We start from the raw sequence: 20285 nt of genomic DNA, 5'->3' as shown, positions 1-20285 counted from the left end.
TTGGCCAATAGTTTTGTTTTTCGTTCCTTTTTCCTTTGTTTGCGTCGCATCCTTTCCCAATAAAACGTCGACCAGCGAGTGAGCGAGGAACACATTTATTTCTACTTTTGTACACAAAGATTACACTTGTCACGTGATGAAGGCCCGTGCCTCCTCATCCTCACAACAACCACAAGAAGAAGGAAGGAAGAAGCGCAGCGGTCATTGTCTGTCGCCGATTCCGAGTCATCAACACGAACACAAAACAGCACTTGAATGTCACCAATCGAAGCTACGAGAAGTTCTTATTTTCAACAAGAAGAAAAAGGAGAAGAAAAAGACGAGCGCGCCGCTCACGTTAGTGTAAACGTTTGCGAGCGCAAGTCCACTTTTGTTACTTTTTGATCCTCCTCGTCTACACGTGCACGTGAAAGTGAAACGCAAGATCGGGAAACCTCCATCTCGCCAGAGAGGAAGGCACTTGGAGGCGCGAGGATTCAAGCAGAGGCGGGGCTTGGCCGGGGGCGTGTCCTCTACCTCGACGGACACGCGAACGTTGGGTACCGCGAGTGTTTTCCACGCTGCAGACCTTTATGAACACACCCATACAAAATGACAACACTCGCGAAGGAGCGAGGCGCGGACGCTCACACCGGACGAACCGCGCCGTAACCGGCCCACCCGAGTGACTCCGGGCTCCTGATGTCGCTCACTAGGCCGCGCCTCTTAAAGGAACACATCAATGCTACTGTGTGGGTGTAATTACACTTTATAAAACCGGTTTACTTCGTTCCCATTTCTATTTCGTTAGCGTAAAATAGTTCATACTACGAGTTAAGTGCTAGAGCTTAACTGATAGACTTTCACTCGTCACTAGTAGTACCAGGAGCACACAGTTGTAATGTTTCGTGAGTGTGCCCTCGTTGTTCTACTCGTGCACAGAAATGTCATACAGTTGTGGAAAAAGTGTCACTAGTAAGACATTGTCGTTCTATTAGGGCGCCGAATCGTCTTACGAGTGAGGACAAAGAGCTTACAAGGACGACATCTTAGTCGGGACATTTTTCCACGACTGCCTTTTCCGACTCCAAGACATATTTCCCATTAGTACTACTACATGTTACCAAAACTGTGCACTAGTTGACATCTGTGCACTAACAGGTAGAATTTCACACAGTTGTCAACTAGCGCACGCTTTGACTTCAATAATGACATGCAGTTGTTTTAAGAGTGTGCAGAAATGTCATAGAGTTGTGGTACAAACGTCACCCTCCAGACCGGGGTCGCGTGAAATCGTCAAATCGGAGCCGAGCTCGTCATTTTCGAGTGTTCTTCACTTCTTCTTCTAAGGTCAACAACGAAATATTTTGCTCTCGTGTTGGGTTCGCTTCATTCGAATAAAAATTGAGCCAATTTGGAATTTCTTCTCAGCGCACCGCCAAAGTCTCGCATCGGGACTCGTATCGGCGCATCAACAAAATCGGGGGACTCGGACGCAAAAGATCCTGACGGGGACGTCCCTATTCCTGATGCAATGCTTGCACTTGTGTGTGTTTTTTTTTTTTTTTTTTTTTTTAAATCGGGGCAGTGGTCGGGTATCGGCGCACTGACTGGGAATCGACCCCGTGCCATCTACACTCAAGGCGGCAGAATGTCCCACTACTCCACTCGTATGCATTTATCTTTTACAATCGTGCTTTTGTAGAAAACGTAACCCGAACATTCGGGCACGGATTAACGGCATTTCAATTTCAGTGGGGAAAACCGATTTACGAAAACCGAGTTCCAAGCTCGGTCACGGTACCGATTCAACCCTCAAGTCGCCGCTCGCCGGTCCGAGAAAAGTCACTGGTGCTTTCAAAACGGCTGCTTCTTCAACAGCGGCGGTTCAGCCCAAAAAGGTTTGGTGGCGGTGGTCACCGTGGCAACGAGTAATGGGGGTCAACGTGCGAACGCACTTGAGCAGCGCAAAGCTGACAACCAATCAGGGAGCTGTGTGCTTGTGCTTCTTGTGATTTGACCCTTCCACATCCTTGTCGTACGCTGAATTGCCCATGTACTAGTACACTCTTTGTCCTCACTAATGAGACAATTCAGCACACTAGTAGAACATCTGTCTTACTCATGACGTTTTTTACACTATTGCCTTCCACTACTCCGTGAAAGTTCTGAACACTAGTAGAATGACTACACGCTATTCGTCAGGAAAAAATTGCACTACTAGATCTTAATTGGGAGAATTTTATAACGTCACTAGCTGTGCTAGTAGCACGCAGTTGTCAACTAGCATAGGATTTCACCTCAACAGTGACATGCTGTCGTTTTACTAATGTGAACTAGTCATTGTACTAGTGCGCAGAAATGTCATAGTTGTGAAAATAAATGTCACAAGTACAATACTATCATTCTCCTAATGCACTGAACCAAACTAGCATACGAGTACACAGACAATTCAGTGCACTAGTAGAACATACAAGTAGAATTACAAAGACACACTAGTAGAATGACTATGTTACCAGTGAGGCAAAACTGCACTCGTAGACATCCTTGCACTACGAGTACTACTCGTGAAGTGCTCGATGTTCATTTCACTGATTCCTAGTAGTCCAAGTAGCACCCATTTGTCACCTAGAGCACAATTTTACCAGAATAGTAACATGTCGTTTTACTAGCACGCACTAGTATGTCATTCGGTCGTGCAAGGCGGAAGTGGAAAAAGTCATTCCACACGTGGGCTCGAGTCATTCTACTAGTCTCCCGAAATGTCAGACAGTTGACAATGTCGGTCTACTAGTGCACCCTGGTTCTTCTGCTATTGCGAGGAAGTGTAAGGCAGTAGTGGGAAAAAACAATTGAACTGATGCGCCTAGTCCTTCTCCCGGGACACGGAATCGTCTTACCAGTGAGGACAAGGAGCGCAATTGTACACGGACAATTGGACGCACTAGTAGGTTAGGGAAGAAAGGTTCACCGGGCTTCCCACAGCGGGTTTTCCTTCACTTCCTGGGATGGAAGACCATGAGCGGCCTGTCTTCGATCTTCTGCCAGGGGCTCTTCTTGTTCTCTTCTTTGTCGTCGGCGTCGTCCTCGGGGCTGGTGGCGGCGGAGTCGCGGTCGCGCCCCCGCCCGGGGACGGCGCGGCCGCGGGACGGCGGCCCCTCGTCCAGAAGCGGGGTGAGGGAGTTCTCTTCGGGGGACACGGGGCGGCCCTCGCCGGGGTCGCCGAGGTCGGGGTAGGCCAGCTTGGAGTAGCTTTTGCCGGCCCCGCCGCGCCCCTTGCGGCCCGCCTCCCAGCGCTCTTCTTTCGCCTCGCGCCCGCCGCCGCGCTCTTGAGCCTCCAAAGGCGGCGCCAGGTTGGCGTCTCTCGGAGAGCTTCCGAGCCCGCCCCCGAATCCGCCGCCGCCGCCGCTCAGGTCGTTGCCGGCGTCGATGTAGGAATGGCGCACGTGGGCGTTGGCGCGGCCGTCCAAGGAGATGAACCACGCCCGCGGGTGCTGCTTGACGCCCAGCTCCAGAAGCTTCTTCTCGGTCAGAGCCTGCAGTTCTCCGTTCATCTGGGCCATGGCGGAGTCGTTGAAGAGCACCGGGATGGTGACGGGCCCGGCGGACGGGTCGGACGCCCAGCCGGGCTCCTCCGAGTCGTCCCCGCGGGGGCCGCCCTGGCCCTGGTGCCGCTGACCTTGCTTCTGCTGGGCTCCTCCCACCTGGACGCCGTCTTTGTCCGCCGGCTCCTTCTGCTCTTTGCCGTCCTTGGCGGCGAACTCGGAGGGCAGGCGCATGTAGTGGGCGGGGATGACCAGGGTGGGCACCATGCTGCGGTACATGTTCTCCTTCATCTGGTCGATGGAGCTGCAGAAGATGATCTGGCCCGGTTGGGTGCCGAGGGAGGTGGGCCGAGCCAGGCCGTCGGCCGCCGCCGCCGAATATTCCGGCGGCTCGTCGGGCTGGCTCGGTACGTAACCTTGGAAGCGCGGCGGGGACGGCGGGTCGGACGAGTACCCGCGATTGTCGTTGGCGCTGCGGTGCCGGTGATAGTCGGACTCTCCGCCTTCCGTGGGACCGTAGGCCCGGTTGTAGTCTTCGCGCAGCAGCGGGTCGTCCGGGTTCTTGGCGTCGGTGGCTCGGGTCACCTTCAGGGCGAAGCTTTCGCCGCGCTGGGAACCCGAAGCGTTTTTTCCCGTGGCGCGTCGCAGCTGCTCGGTCAGGTCCTCGCGAGAGCTCCGGTACTCTCGAGACGGGGACAGGTCCGACTTGTCGTCGGACGGGCCCGACTCCGCGTGACCGCCGCATATCAGATTGAGGCGTGACGTGGACGTGCCCTGGTCCCGCTTTGCGCCGTTGGCGTTGGACGGCAGAGGTTTCCCCGGCTGCCGACGAGGTTTCAAACACCTCCGCCTGCGGGCGAGCGCGCGCCGAGAACACGTTAGGAATGCAGTCGACTCAAAGGACTGATCTGGATCGTTATCTCGGGTCTGAACGGGCCGCACCTGGAGTAGTAGAGCAGAACGCACAGCAGGATGAGGACCAGCAGAGCCAAGGAGCCCAGGATGGCCAGCAGGAACAGGGTATGGTAGGTGTTGATGTCCCTCAGGCCCGGGTGGCTCAGGCCCAGTCCTGCAAGCGCAACAAGTCAGGCCGCAGTAAACGCTCGCACACCGCGGCAAAAAGTGACGCCAGGAACAGCCAACTCTATGCTCCGATTGGCCCACTCACCAGGCCAGGCCCCGCCTTTTCAAGCCACACACATTCAGTGTGTCAAGTCACAGACGCTACAGTGTAGCGACTCCAAGTGGACAAAAATAATACCTGCACTTCACTTGCTTGTTTCGTGTTGGTATTAATCCAAATCATTTTTATGAGATTACTCGTATAATCGATTCCAAAAATATTCGAATAGGAAGAGTTGACAATCGTGCAACTTTCAACTAACTTTATTTACAGAGCACTTTAACAACAACCGTAGCTGTAACAAACATATAACATCAAGCACAATAAATAAAATACGAATAATAATAATAGCACCCAAAAAAATCAAGTTTGAGGGTTCTGAAAGATATTAAAAGAAGGAAAATATTTACTTTCTCAAAACTACTCTACTTGAGTATATTTCAGACTCTGTACTTTTTTACCTTCAACTCATGAAAAGGAGTGGAATCAGTATTTCTACTTAGTACAGAGTGTGAGTACTTTTGCCCCCCCGGAGGAACACCGAGAAGGTTCCGGAAGTGTTGGCGTTCCTTTCGAGGGGCCCGGTGGGAGGAGTCACCTGAGGAGGCGGGAAAGGCGGCCAACCAGGAACCCGTCTGAGGAAGGACGGCGTTCCACACGAAGTGCGAGTCTTCCTTCTGGACGTAGCCCGTGCCGTTGCGCACCCACAGTCCTGTCACGCACGCACGCACGCACACGCACACGCACACGTTCAGGACTTTTAGACGCGATGGAAACAAAACAAACGATCATTGCAATGACTTGGAAGGAAATTGCGTCAGTGTCAGTGCTGAAAAACTGACGCCGAACTGAAACGCTGCGCAATTCGTTCAAATGGAAAAGACATTTTTTGGAGATGTATTTATTCATTTGGGAATTTTGTCATGGAAAATGTGGAATACTCAAAAATCTATGAATTTGGGGAATGAGCAAAACAGTCGGAATGTTTGAATCGGGTGAGAAATGTAAAAGGAGGAGGCCAAGTTGTAAAACGTCTCGTTGACATTTATGCAAAATGTGGAATTGTGCGACTGTGGAGAAACGATTTACGAGTCGCAATGGTTTGGATGGGATTGGGAAATGTGGAAAGAGAAGAGTCGAATAATTGACAATGATAGTCAGAAATCATCCATCCATCCACTTTCTGAGCCGCTTCTCGTCACGCGGGTCAGCGGGCGTGCCGGAGCCCATCCCGGCTATCGTCGGGCAGGAGGCGGGGTACGCCCCGAACCGGTCGCCGGCCGATCGCAGGGCACATACAAACAAACAACCAGTCGCACTCACATTCGCACCTACGGGCAATTTAGTCTCCCCGATTCATGCATGTTTTTGGGATGTGCCCGGAGAAACGCCACACAGGCGGGGCCGGGGATCGAACCCCGCTCCTCAGAACTGCGACGCTGACGCTCTAACCGGTCGCCCACCGTGCCGCCGTGGCAAATCCTAATAAGGCCAAAGAATTTTGGCGCTATATATAACCTTTTAACGGCCCTCACCCGTGCTGTGCTGGTACATCCAAGTGGGCACGCTGGTGGCCATCCTGTTGCGGGTGTCGGACGGAAGCGGCACGGAAACGTGGATGGAGTCGGAAACCGCCACGGGATCGCCGTCTTTGTCCGACAGCTCGATGCTGACCAGCGCCAGTGGCGTCAGGTTGGTCCAACCCGAGTCTGCACCTGAACACCAAAACACAGTCACGGGTGCCCGGCGAGAGCAAATGATCGAGTGGACAATTATTATTTATCTCCGACATTTAACACGTCTTTGCTCATCATTCTATGCCGGCAACATGTAGCGGCAGGCGTAACGACTCAACGCTCTTCCACTAGATGGCAGAAGATACAATGAAGCAATCAACGTATACGCGCCCGTCGCCATTCATACAACCGAATAATGATGATCAATGAAACAAGCCCACATTGCACATTTGGGAGCTCAGCGTACAGCGGAACCTCGGTTTCCGTACGTCCTCGTTTTTATATGATTCGGGATTCCACGACGATTCTAACTCCTCTCCCGGTTTTCGTACATCCGCTCCGTTTTTGCACTAAAAAAACCCGCGTGACTCGGCCATTCGTTTCCCGGAATTGGCGCGCCTTCGTCCGAAGCATTGCGTCACTTGTGTCGAAAGATGGATGGCGAGGCGTATTCCACAATGCGGGTTGAAACAACAACAAGCCTCCCGGTCTGCTCGGCAACATCTGCGTCACACATCCTGTTAAAAGCCAGACCTTCAAAATAAAGGCCTCCGGTATATTTTCACCGCGCTTTCCTTGGCGCCTGGGGTGGCTTATTTAACAGTCACAGTCAAATAACAAGCACAAAACAGTTGCGGTGCAACTGCTAACGAAGCCACCGCAGGTCAGAAGAAAGTTTGGTCGCTATACTGGGCAGCTTTTATTTCGCAGGCCGGAATTTGGGCAGCACGTTACGCCGACGGTGCCCCGACTCGGCCGAGTATCGCCGAGCGGAGCGGGAGGCTCGTTATTGTCTCGAGTTGTTCCTAAAAGCTTGCGTTGTGGAATACGGCTTGCCGTCTGACGCGAACTGCCAGAAAGTTCAGAGAAGCGGCCATTTGATGAAGACGGTGAGAAACGCAAGACAATTTTGTTTTCTCCCTCCTCGCTGGATACGCGATCAAGAATCTTCAATAAAGGTCAATGTGATGTGAAATATTTAGTTAGCCGCTTCATTTATATTGATTTTCACACTGTTTTTGTATGTAAAGCTATAGTTATTATCTATATTGCAAAGATATTCGTATTGTTTGTTGTCTGAAATTGGATTTACATTCATTACACACTATTGCTCCGAATTTCATACAATTCGGTTTTATTTCGACTTTCATCACAAAAACCAGAGTTCCGCTGTTTATGTTTTTGTTTGTTTGTTTGTTTGCGCCGTGCGACTTTTGTAACATTCTAAGATTGAGAACGTGAACCCGCAAAAGTTGAACGGAGGCGGGCGGACTCTTGGCGTTTGTTGAAACGCGTCAGCCTTAATGAATCCAAAAGGCTTCTTCGCGTCTACATTTCAGTTGGCGTCAAGTGTAAACGGGCGGGACTCCATCGCGCAAATGCAGAAGTGAAGATTGCAGGTGAAACGTTTTCTGCAAGTGCCAAAATTCCACTTTGGCAGATTGCGGCCGACACGCGACACACGCGTAGACGTACGAGCTCGGCCCGACGGCGTCTTTCTCCGACCTGAGCTGTCGATCTCCCGGCCCAGCGGGAAGGGGAAGCCGCCCATCTCGTCCCGAGTCCCGGCGCCGGTCAGCCAGGCCGACAGCGCCGTGCCGTCGGAGCCGGGCGGCAGGCGCAGCGACTTCCTGGGAAGCTGCGCCACGGGACGCTCGCCGCCACCTGCCGGACCACAAACCGCGCTCGCTCAGTCCACAAGCGCCGACAAGCACGGCGGGCGCTACCTTGACGTAGCACTTTCGTTCGTTCGTTCGTTCGTTCGTTCGTTTGTTAATTTGTAAGTTCATTCCTTCATTGATTCAATCGTTCGTTCATTCATTCATCAAAGCAATTTCCCCCATTCAAATCAATGGTATGACAAAGGTTTATAATTTACCTGTAGATGCCACCAGATGGTGGCAAGGCACTAGTTTTTTTTCTAAATGAAGCTCCTCATCTCTCTTCAACATATTCCATTAACGCAAAGATGCCACAAGATGGCGCCAAAGCCAAACTTGTTTTAGCCTGGTCAGACTATTAACGACGTAAATAATACAGGAAAAAAAAAAGAGCAAAAACGGCAAAAATGCAGTGAAGGGTTGCAAATATGGTGCGTTTGACCGGTTCCGTAAACAGCGACCGCGGCTCTCCTCGCCCGCGTGCCTGGGCATCACGATACCTTCGGCCCGCCTCCGCTGTCGCATATCGGCCATTCAGAACAACGTGATCGTGCGGCAACTCGTTTTTGTTTTTACCTGGCGAGCTGGACAGAATCTGAAGGACGTCATCGTACAGAATCAGCGTACCGGGTCGACGAGCCAGAAGGTACAAACTGACCGAGGCGTACACTGAAGGAGAAGTAGAAGAAGAAGGAGGAGGAAACCGTAAACGCGTGCCGGCCGAACCCAAATGTCAGAAGGCGGGCTTCGTCTCACGGGGCGGGCGGCCCGAGTACCAGGGCACCGAGTTGGTGACGTAGTCGGGTTTGGCGGCGCTGATGATGACCCAGGTGGCGGCCCGGTACCGGAAGTCCACCCTCACCGTGCCGTCGGCGCCGGCGCGGGCGCTCGCCGACACGCTCTGATTGCCGTGGACCTGCACCAGGGCGTCGGCCAGCGGAGATAGGTCGCTGCTGTCCAACACCTGGACTTTGATTTGGACCTCTGTGGCGCGCCACGCACAAAAAGCAACACACACACACACACAGACGTGTGACCTCAGTGAGCATGTTCTACAGCGGGGTGTCCAAACTATGGCCCGGGGGCCCCTTGAGGCAAAGGTTGCAAAAAAAAAACAAAAAACATCTACCACTAAAATAGTAACAACATTTCTCTTCATGGCAGAGAGTAGCAAAAATGGTCTCCTCCACTTTCTGTTCCGTGTGCACGTCACGTCAACGCGTTTTTACTCCAGGTTGCAAAATGTTTGCTTCCGAATGTGGAGATCACATCAATGCAGGGCTGATCTATTCTCGTGGCTTCCAGGGCTGCGGGCCACCCCCAAATTTGACCTTATCTGTGATGTAGCCGTTTTTGTAAATATATATAATTGCTTGGTGGATTGGTTTTGGCATGTTAGCCCTGGTAGGAAAATGTTTGGACACACCTGTTCTAGCATTATCCTAGCTTCTACATGTTCACTTTGAGTTAGCTTTTAGACGTTACCATCGAGATCTTGTCTTCTCCACGTTAACTTCGCGATATTCTCTCCACATTAACTTTTCCGTAATAGCTTCACGTTAGTTTCTCTGTGTTCGCTTCATGTTAGCTTTGAGACATTAGCATCAACATTTGATCTTCTCCATGTTAGCTTGGCAATAGCTTCTTCACATTAGGTTTTTCGTAGTAGGTTCCACATCTTAGCTTCTACACATTAGCATCAGCACGTTACCTTCTCTATTAGCGTCTCCACGTTAGCTTTTCCGTCTTAGCTTCCTGTCGGGTTTTAAACGTTAGCATCGACACGTTATCTTCTCTATGTTAGCGTCTCCACGTTAGTTTTTCCGTATGGTCACCGAACGGTCACGTGGCGTCTCGGTTGGCAGAAACCCGATGGAAGTCAACAGCCGAGCGCGTGTTTTCGTGTTATTCGCGCTTATTTCTGTTCACTCATGAATGGCAGCGTGCCGTTGCCTTACGGCCTGCGCATCGAGATTGCCAGCGAAGGATTCTCGGAGCTTTTACGGCATCCCGAAGGCACACGGAGCTCGTTGAACGTTTACGTGCGGCCACATTACGTCACACAAGCGGAAGCATACCGAACGAACGTAGATGCTTTCGGCACTTTATATCCTGTAGTTTAGTAAGACACGTTGTAATAGCTTGTTTTGCAATATGATATTGTGATAATAGATATTGTTTTGTTTCATGATATTGGGCACAAACAAACCAAAGATACATCTCCCATTAGGAACTAACTTGCATCTCACTCTTAAATACTTGCCTCTGTTACTTTTGGTGATATTTGACCTCTTCATAAGTAGGCCTACTGTCGAATACAAATTACAAATGGACGTGAGCCTCATAATCTGCAAACACACGTGACGTATGGCGATGTTTTTCCAATCGACAGTTGCACGATTGACACTTCTGTGCGTCGAGAGACGACTAGACTTTCTTTTGCGTAGGTCGAAATTAAAAGTCGTCGATCAAATGTATCCCTCGGGCGGACGCATTTGCGCGTAACTCGGTATTGAAGGCGAATTCCGGTTGCCGCTGTTCAACAGAAGCGTCGCTGCGTAGCTTTGCTTGGCGTCAACTGGCCCAAGCTCGCGCGCTGCCGTAAAAAGCCACCAAAACGAGCTCCTTGCCCAAATGATATGGAGGTGAATGGGACAACGTTAAAGGAGTTCTGGGCATCCCAGACAGAGGGAGAGTCGCGCGTGATTGGTGCACACTGTCATGGGCGTGACGCGCCACAATCACGTCACGATGACGTTCGGCGAACGCTACCGTTACGACAGCTTCATGTTACCTTCTCCGGGTTAGCATTGTTTGTTAGCATGACGACAAATGCCGTCACAAAAAATTGTCGATCATGTGAACTTGTCAGATGTGGGGCATGTGGGTCATGCTGGGGTGTTGCCATGGTAACCGACTTTCTAAAGCCCCCCCACCCCCATCTCCAAAGGCCCTCCCACCAAAAAAAAAAAAACTCCTGAGGCCTTGCTGCACTGAACAATGCACAAGATGAGTGCTGCGTGTGTGTGTGTGGAGGGGGGGGGGGGTATGGGTGTGTCGGCAAGCATGTACTGCGTGTGTGTGTGTGTGCGCGCGCGCACATCAACCGCCATCTTAGCCCCAGTCATATATTTTGGTCTTTGTCCATTTTTTGCGCGTGCACGTCGGAACAGAACGGAACACAATGACGTCATGGCCTCACGAGCACAACATGAGACTGACGATGAAGATGATGATGATGATGACGATCGGCCAAAAGCACGCAAAGATCAAACGCACGCACGATGGCCGCGGCGCGTGCACGTGAAGAAGATCGCTTACACGACGATGATGAAGATGAAGGTACCAAACAAGCAAAATTCAAACCGACCACTCCCGTGGCGAGCGCGCGCCTCGGCGAGATCTTACCAAAATACTCGTGCACGGACTTGGCCTCCCAGAGCGCGCACACGCACGCCAAAACGAGCACACGAAACACGCGCACGGCAGCCATCGTCACAGCTACATGTCATGACGGACGGGCGCCGCCTCGGTCCCACCCGGCGGGGGATCCTGGTGTCCCGGTCCTGAACCCGGAGGCTGTTGCGAGGTCCCGGATCGTGTCTGGGCCGCGCCGCGCCGCGTCGCGATGCTGCAGTGCGCGCGCGCGCGCGCACGCGCTCGGTCGCTGACGCGCCTCTTGTTTGGAACATGGCGCCCTCTGGCGGGAGCCGCAGGAACCCGTCACGTGGGACGCGCGCGCGCGCGCTCACACAAACGTCAAAAGAGTGGCAGATGGAGCGCTGAGGCTGAAAGTTGACATTGAGGGTGTTACCTGTCACGTGATGAGCGGCCATGCCCCACAGGTAGGACGGGACCGAAATTGTGGGAGGGGTTCTGGGCAGCCCAGACAGACAGAAAGTCGCGCGTGATTGGTGCACACTGTAATGGGCTTGTTGCTGACGGAGAGGTGACGGTTGACAGTTCGGCAAAAAGCCAAAGCAACTTGGCAAAGAGGGTGGAAATGGCCGGAGTGAACGCTTTGTTCCGGAAGGAACGTATAGGGTGACCTCCACGAGCGCAGGTTAGGTGACATCGGATACAGACCCGAGTGGATCGGTCCGAGGCTGATGAGGACGGACGGCGCTGCCGGGCGAGGGAGCGAGAGGAAGACCAAAGAGAAGGTCGACGGACGTCGAGAGGGAAGACATGAGGGAAAAGAAGAAGAAGAAGAAGATGCGGCTCTAGTAACAATGAGAAGAAAATGTACCGCCATTACCAGATAACTAGCAACCCTTTCCTGCTCAGTCACGTTTTTTTTTTGTCAATGTCTTCATGTCTCCCAAGTGTTCTCTGTCCATTGACCGACCGTCTGTCGTCGTACTCGAGCGGCTCCGACGACCGGAGACGAATTCCTCGTGTGGTTTTTGGACAAACTCGGCAAATAACGATGATTCTGACTCCGAAAACATTTGGATTGGATTTTTTGTCATCTGGTTGATGAATGGATTTACAACGTCAAGCCGCCCCTCACCGTCGGCGATGGGTCAAACTTTGGTGTCTGTTTGCTGAAGAAGGAGAAGAAGCGTCTGCGCGGGACTCGAACGACATTCCAATATTGTCCCGCACGCGCGTGACGCGACCATTGACGATGAATTTGACGACAGTCCGTCCACTCGTCTCCTTCGACAAACGGATCGACGTCGTCGAGCTTCGACGTCCCGCGAAGGCCGATAAACGCACGGACGTGTGGGCGGAGAAACACGTGTTCGTTGCGTGTGCTTTTTCGCCTACGCCGACAAAGCGCAATGAACTCATACGTGACGTAGGGTTACAACCCTCACCCTAACCGTGTGAAGGAGGCGGTGCCGAGCGAGCGCTGTTGCTTCTCGCGAAGAAGAAGAAGAAGAAGAAAAGGTCCGACTGGCTCCTTGTGCTCCGACAGCCGATCCCACTCGGTAACCCGAACCGAACTGGTCCCGAATCCGGCGGCCATCTTCACGAGGCGAAGATGAAAGCAACGCGAGCGCTTGTCGCGCAGGCGCCGCTCGTGCTGAACGTTCTCCATTTGCCAACAGTTTGTCGAACCGTGTCTAAACTTGTGTCGCCTTGTTGCATCTCTCTTATCGGGTCTTCTTTTCCTCCACAAGTGCAACTCGCTGCCGCGTTTTCCAGCGGCCAGAGCAGCTTTTAGCCACACGTCCGATCTTGCGGTCTTATCGATTGGACTCCGGGTCGGCTAACACCCGACCGACTCCGACGAGTTGGCTCTCGGAGAATCCGTCGCCGCGAGGTTCACTTTTTTCCTCCGCGTCCTGTCAATGCTTACGTTATTTTCAATCAAAAAATGAAAGTGTGTTTGGTGTTCTGTTCATTCTTGTGTTTCAGATGAAGATCCGAGCACATTTTATGACCAGTCTATGCCGAACTTCAAGGAATTCCAACAGGTTCACATTTCCCACTCGCTTTTTGCAGCACGTTCACGTTCGGCTCCGATTCCCATTTATGATCCCGAACGTTGAGTTGCGGCCTGTTTGAAAATGCGGATCGAGTTTGGCACACGCGCGAGTCCGCCCGACTCCATCGCAGAGAAATGTCGACAGCAGGACGAAATGACCGAAGGGGACGCTGCGCCGAGCGGGACCGCTGAGATCAAGAAAGTCTTGGCGTGTGTCGCGTACTTCAAAGGGCATAGAAGTTGACTGAAAAACAAGTGCATATTGCGGAAGTGGTTTCCAAAAGTCTTCGTCTGGATTTCAAAGTGTTCAAAGCAATGAAATGCGTTAGCTTCCAGTCTCAAAGCGACCGATCGTCATTTTAAGGCGCACATGTACGAAGGCGGCAGTCCCAATATGCTTCAGCTTTCCAAACAAAAGCGTCGCCGCAGTGGTCGGTCATCGCGGTCAAAGAAGCGTGATAAACTATCGTCGGAGGACGCCCAACAGCGGCGAAACATCTCCGTCATCCAACGCAGATCAAAACGAAGAAAAAAGCCGTTTCGGGCTTTCCCGAAAGCCCGCGCACTCGGACGAGCTCGGGTGATCCGCTTTGAGTTGTGTGGAAAAGATGAGCAAGTCGTGTTGATGTTTTGCTGCCACTAACTGGTTTTCAGGTTTGACAAAAAACAGCAGATGAGTTCTGCGCATTGAGTCCGACTACTCGAAGGTTTGGCCAAAAGAGTGTTTGATCTGTAAAACGACTTTAGGCCACGAAGCATTTGGTTCAGATGATGGATTGCAGTGCTTTTGCGATTCCAAGGTCACAACGTGTACCGTGGACGTTAGGTTGCAATGACTACAAAACAACAGCAGAGGACAGTAGAGAATAACAAAACACTTGGCCGCTGACACTAGAGTGACGTCACGAAACTGCAACTGTCTTTTTTAGCAGGTCAAACCGTTCAATGTGTACACTTTCAAACTAGTCATCGATTGCAACAAAGACCAAAAAAGTCAGTGTTTTCAATTTCATAATTGACTTTTCCTTCCTTCCCCCTTGCAAGTAACTGATTGATACTTGGCCAGCGCGTTAGCGCGTTAGCAAGTTCGCAGATGGCCTATTACGCGCGTGTCAGCCACGTGTCTCTGACGTCACTTTTGGAGCGGAACCGTCACGTGACTGGCGATGACTAACGGCCCGGCAGGCCTAGTCTCCAATTTGAGGCCATAATGGGAAAGACAATCGAGTGATAAATGGACATATTTCACGGCTATCCAATGCAAATGTCATCTGAACGAGATTTGGTCAACTGCGAAACGGGACAAATCAAACAATGAGAACGACTTGAATTCAAATGGTGGTGGCCCACCGAAGTACACTTTCGAGCGCTAAAGACAAAAGTGCATCACGGTAGGGACGTAAAGAGCTTCATGAAAATGGGCTGAGTCGCTTGCGCCATGAACGTGTTGCCCTCAAGTTCTGCAGATACAAGCGCGTACATCATCCCAACTCCTCATTCGAGTCATTGCGCTCTTGTCTCGGCACGACAGTCGCGACCCTTTCGCAAATTCATTCCTATCTCAGAAAGAACACCTTTTATTTTGCTTTCTGCTATTGTGTGAAGAGCCTCTTCTCAGATCCCTCTGGTGGTGACGGTGCTGATCCCAACACAATGAGGCTCTCGTCTCTCCAGTGGCATCATGAACGCTAAGGACCGCTTGAGTGACATTTGTAAAAGAAGCGCACCAAAAAGAAATATTTCATCACTCAAGACGCATTTGTATTAGCTTTCATGACAAAGGAAGCTGAGCAATTGGAGAAAATTCCCTGACGTGCAACAATGTCAGGAGTATCAAATCATCACACTGCATTTGGGACACGTAACAAACAGTCAAGACATTGGGAACAATTTTAGAGCAATAACTGAATTATAACAAGCGTCAATAATTCCAATACTCAATCGGTCCAATTCATTGATTTTCTAAATGAAATTCAAGGGGTTATGTCTTTACCATTATTGATCAACATTATGGAAAATGATCCATCCATAAGCGTCTCCGTGTTGGCTTTATATTAGCTTCTACATGTTAGCTTTGTGTTAGCTTCACCGGATAAGCTTCTTAAATGTCGGCTTCTCATGTAGCTTCTACATGTTAGTTACAGTGCTAGCCCTTCTACATTCAGCATCATGTTAGCTTTATATTAGCTTCATGTTGCTAGCTACATGTCGATAGCTTCACGTTAACGTCTCCGTGTTAAATTCATGCTAGCTTCTTCAGGCTAGAGTCTCAAATGTTAGCTTCTACACGCTAGTAACATTTAGCCTCTACCTATCGTATGTTAGCGTCTACATGTTAGCTTGACATTAGCTTCATGTTGGCATCTCCGTGTTAGATTCATGTTAGCTTCCATTTAGCTTCTACATGCTATTTACATTTAACATCTACATTTGGCGTCACGTTAGCTTCTAAATGTCAGTTTTATCATAGCTTCATTTGCTAGCGTCATGATAGCGTCTCCATAGTGGTTTCGTTAGCTTCTTCAGGATAAGTTCGCAAGTGCTAGCTTCAGCATGTTAGCTTCATGTTAGCATCTATGTTTAGCTTCTACGCGCTATTTACATTTAACACCTACATTTAGCATTATACTAGCTGGTACATGTTGGCTTTATATTAGCTTAAGTTGCTACCTTCATGTTAGCATCTCCATGGTGGTTTCATGTTAACTTCTTTAGGATAGCGTCTCAAGTGTTAGCGTTTGTGCATGTTAGCTTCCATTTAGCTTCTATACAACAGCTTCACGCTAGCCTCTATTGTCCTCTTGAGGGCTGCGGGGGCGTCGAGGAGCTGTCAAGCGACATCTATGCGTGGCAACACGTGTGTGCTCGTGCACGTAATCTCCGTACTTTGTTGGCGTGTTGATGGGCTCGCGTGCGTGCGCTCGCCTGCTGGCTGCCTTTTATTTTGAGCAGCCATTTAAAGGAGCCCGCCATTTGACCTTCACACGTGGTTTGACCTTGGCACCTGCCGCCGCCTGCCCGCTCATGTCGCAAAAAACCTCAACAATGTTTTCGTCAAGCCAACTGAAATCAATAGGTGATCAATACAAAAACAATCAATACATAAGCAGATGACGTGTGCGGCGCGTGGGAGTGACAACCGATCGGGAGCAAGCGTTGAGTGTCCGTCTTGGCCCGGGGGCCAACTGAGGCCCGTTGAATGGTATTTCGTGGCCCTCTACTTGATGTCAGAGATGTTTAGTGTTAATGCGGCCCGCGTGTATTTTGCCGAGTCATTGCTTTGGGCGTTTGATGGTGTTTTTTGAAATCACTTTTGGGCTACCATAGCTCAGGCCCGTGACGGCTTTCGGCATTTTATTCAAATTTGTTCGACAAGTTAGCCAAAGTGAACTGGCAACGTTAGCCACTCACCCAGACGCACTCACGTCTTTCTCAAAAACTGCCGTGAAGAGACCGGTCGGCGACGAGCACAACCAATTTTGGGAAAAGTGGGAGACGGAATGTTTTTTGTTGAGCGCCAGAGAAAGTTGCAGTTCTCAAGTAGTACAAAGTTGCAGTTCTCATGTCATTCATTACTCAGATGGACATGCTGAGGACGAGTATGCAAAACACCAGGAAGATGAGTGAGCGGACCGGGTCCCCAATCTTGTTGATAGTTCTGAAGACGCGCTAATGCTCTGAACTATTATTCATTAAGACAGAAGATTGTAGTTGCGCTACTTTGAAGATGTGAAAGCCTTTTTTTGCGGAATACTTGATGTAGCCCGGACTCCGTCTCCAGCGGCCCCCGGATGAGTTGACTTCGAGACCCCTACTCGAGGCAGATATGAGCGGCCGATCGGGAGCGATCGTTTTTTTCGAGTCAGAGATAAGCGTCCAATAAGAAGCGAGCGTCGCTGTAGTCCAATATGAGGGCCCAGCAGCCAATGAGAAGCAAGCATTTTACCCGTCGGTCCTGAGCGTCCGACGGGAATCGAGCGTCGGTCCGGCGGTCCGTTGCAAGCGCGGACTGCGCGCGTGATGAAGATTTGTCTCGTTCATTAGGGAACGCGCGCTCGTCTGTCACGCGCCGCCCGTCCGTCTTATCGTGAGGACGATCGGGGGCCGTCGTCGGCCTGTGACAAAAGGCATCCCAAAATAACCTGACAATCGCGAACAAGTTTTCCTCAAGCCGCTATGACACCAAATCAATAGTTCATCTTCTCCGCCCGCCCCCCTCCCACGTACCCCCCCCAGACATTGTCCGTGTTCGAAAGCCACTACGTCGTGTACGACTGCGTAGTGGCTTGTCCATTTTGTAGTGTTGTTGGAATGTGGAGTGAGTACAGGTTCTCCCCTATAAGGGTCCTCCTACATGTATCCCACAATGCATCTTGAATCCTTATAAAATGATCAGGGAGTATTCGATTCATCGTTTCAGCAAACTACATCGTCCACTCAATAAAAGTCCTGATGTCGCGTGTTGGCAATCATTCACTCATTCCCGCCTCCCCAACACTTGCAGTGGACATTTTCGGGGCTAACGAGAGCCGCTATGTCGAAAGTAGCATAAAACGTTCAACGCAACTCGACCGCTGTTGTTAAAAAGCCGGTCAAAATCACTTTCTGCCCATTGGGGAGTCGAGAACGAGTGAATGGTTGCCAACGCAGCCTTTGTTTGTTTACATCTTGGAGGAGAATCATAACTTCAGGCGGCGCCAAGTTTGCCGCCGCGGGCCGAGCAGACGAGCCCGGCTCGCGGGGCGCCAGCCGAGTAGCGCACGCGCAGCACCTGCGGACACATAAACACAACACAACACAACACAACACGCAACACTGCGCAAACACGCGTGCACACACAAGCCCACGTTAAATTGAAACACACACGCACGCCGCTCATAAAGCAACAACCGGCAGACACGCACAAACACACACAGGCAGACACAAACAAGCATGCAAAGGTGCGCACACAACACACATACAACACGTGCACATACACAAAACGACATTAAATTGCAACACACACCCACACCGCTCGCAAAGCAATGACTGGCACAGTCTCACACACGCGCACGCACACAAAGAGTGAGAATAAGCGGCTGTCTTCGTTTTCTGGGTCAAAACTTGACGAGCTCACAAAGTCTTTGAAGTTGTTTTTTTTTGTAAGTCTCTCAACTACTTTCCAAACGTACTCCATCACCAAAGTACTTTCAACAAGTACTTTGTACAAAGTAGCAAACATCAAAGTGTCCTCACTCGCTCCTTCCAGAACTTCGCACCGCACGGGATGTGTGTTAGCGTCGTGTGCCTTGCAGGCAAAATGTCTCGGTTGGAATCTTGCACGTTTCAAAAACACAAGTTGGCTTCATATGAGCTTCTTTTATATATGTATGTGTATGTGTGCGTGCGTGCGTGCGTGCGTGCGTGTGTCAGAGCACGGTTGTCAACTGGTTAGCACATCTGCCTCACAGTTGTGAGGTTGCGGGTTCAAATCCAGCCCGGCCTGTGTGGAGTTTTATGTGCCCTGTGATTGGCTGGCGACCGGTTCAGGGCGTACCCCGCCTCTCGCCCGGAGATAGCCGGGATAGGCTCCAGCACGCCCGCGACCGGCGTGAGGAGAAGCGGCTCAGAAAATGGATGGATGGATGGAAGTACATTCAGTAATTAATGCATCCACTTTTTGCGCCATTTTTGTTTGTCGGTGTGCCGTGTGATTTTTTAATTGTAAAATAATTGGAAATCACTCGTGTAGATACTTGATTGTTCGTAGCGACCTATTATTAAAAGGAAATGTAATCAAATGTGTCATTTCAGAAGTGTGCATTAAACTGGGAGCCCTTTGCCTTCATCGCTTTTTAAAGAAGAACATCCCACTTTCAAAAAGGTGGCTGACCCCTAACCCCCGTTTCTACACTCAAAACAAGTCCTTTGAATTGACTTAAGTCGGACATGTCGATCGCGTGCACGTGATTCAAATGTGTTCAACTAACATACGTGATTTATTTTCACAGCATTTCAATCACGTGCAGCCGAAAATGTGTCATTATACGTGTTCGACAGACAAGGATCAGCATGCGCGCACACGCACCCGCGCACACGCGTGCACAAACATGCACACGTTGGGAGGGATTTAAGGCCTTGTGAGTGTGTGTGGACGATGTTGCCCCTGATTGAAGACAAACTGTCTTTTATGGGAGGGGGGTGGGGGGGCGTGGGTGGAATTAAGTGTGCGTGGGGGCTTTGGGGGGGTTGAGCATTGTCCCACTTCCAGCTGAGCTGCAGGGAAATTGATTAAAATATATGTTATGCAACCTCGACCAAGGAAAACACAGCTGGTGTGTCCAGTTAGACACCAGCAGCCAATCAGGAGCGAGGGTTTGTCCACTCCTCAACATTTGACCTCCTTTCATCTTCACATCAAACGTTGTTTTCCATTCGTAAGACAATCAAGACTTTACTCTTCCTGTCTCACTTAAACACAGCACAAAATTCCCCAAGTACGCAAATGTCCTACAGGACCTGAATGCTTCCCCGCTGGCTGTCCCGTTTGTTGTTAGCAACCAGCTAGCGCGCAACAGAAGACTTGACCGCAACATGAGTGCGACTTCCTGTTCGCTAGTGGATGTGCATGACTCAAATAAAAAAATAAAATAAATTCTTTTATTTGTTTTAATTGATTGCGTTTTTGGTGGCATTAGTTCCTGAGCCGCAATGCCCCAGCCGGCCTGCAGGTGGCAGTCGCTGCAGAGCCGCTGAGTATGTTAGCAAATCGGGACAGCGTTCGCTCTTTCAGACCTTCCTTGATTTTTTTCCCACTCCTTCACG

At 50.7% G+C, this 20285-nt stretch overlaps 1 protein-coding gene across 2 annotated transcripts; it reads right to left on the bottom strand.

Moving 5' to 3' along the window:
• Positions 1-79: 79 nt before the first annotated feature.
• On the bottom strand, positions 80-11701 carry LOC133418189 (protein FAM171A2). 2 transcript variants are annotated; one of them, XM_061706629.1, is made up of 8 exons: positions 11453-11701; positions 8801-9028; positions 8621-8713; positions 7890-8048; positions 6183-6362; positions 5246-5359; positions 4467-4593; positions 80-4374 (listed from the first exon to the last, which is right to left on the bottom strand). In XM_061706629.1, the coding sequence occupies exons 1-8, from the start codon at positions 11535-11537 to the stop codon at positions 2976-2978; spliced, it is 2385 nt and encodes a 794-aa protein (XP_061562613.1). In that variant the 5' UTR covers positions 11538-11701; the 3' UTR covers positions 80-2975. The 2 variants fall into 2 exon arrangements, with proteins under 2 accessions (XP_061562613.1, XP_061562614.1); XM_061706630.1 differs by lacking the exon at positions 7890-8048.
• Between the last annotated feature and the right edge of the window lie 8584 nt (positions 11702-20285).

Source organism: Phycodurus eques, chromosome 19 (assembly GCF_024500275.1).
Source record: "Phycodurus eques isolate BA_2022a chromosome 19, UOR_Pequ_1.1, whole genome shotgun sequence".
In the NCBI taxonomy this organism is placed as follows: domain Eukaryota; kingdom Metazoa; phylum Chordata; class Actinopteri; order Syngnathiformes; family Syngnathidae; genus Phycodurus; species Phycodurus eques.
Note: the sequence above shows the minus strand (reverse complement) of the source record. Positions and strands in the feature narration are given on the sequence as shown.

Bases quoted from the DNA above. Each gene is read 5' to 3' on its own strand.
- LOC133418189 (XM_061706629.1), bottom strand. From the start codon at position 11,537: ATGGCTGCCGTGCGCGTGTTTCGTGTGCTCGTTTTGGCGTGCGTGTGC. The intron at 8,049-8,620 runs GTAAAAACAAAA...GTGGTCCGGCAG, and splicing joins GATTCTGTCCAGCTCGCCAG to GTGGCGGCGAGCGTCCCGTG. The intron at 4,594-5,245 runs GTGACTCCTCCC...TTGCGCTTGCAG, and splicing joins CGCCTTTCCCGCCTCCTCAG to GACTGGGCCTGAGCCACCCG.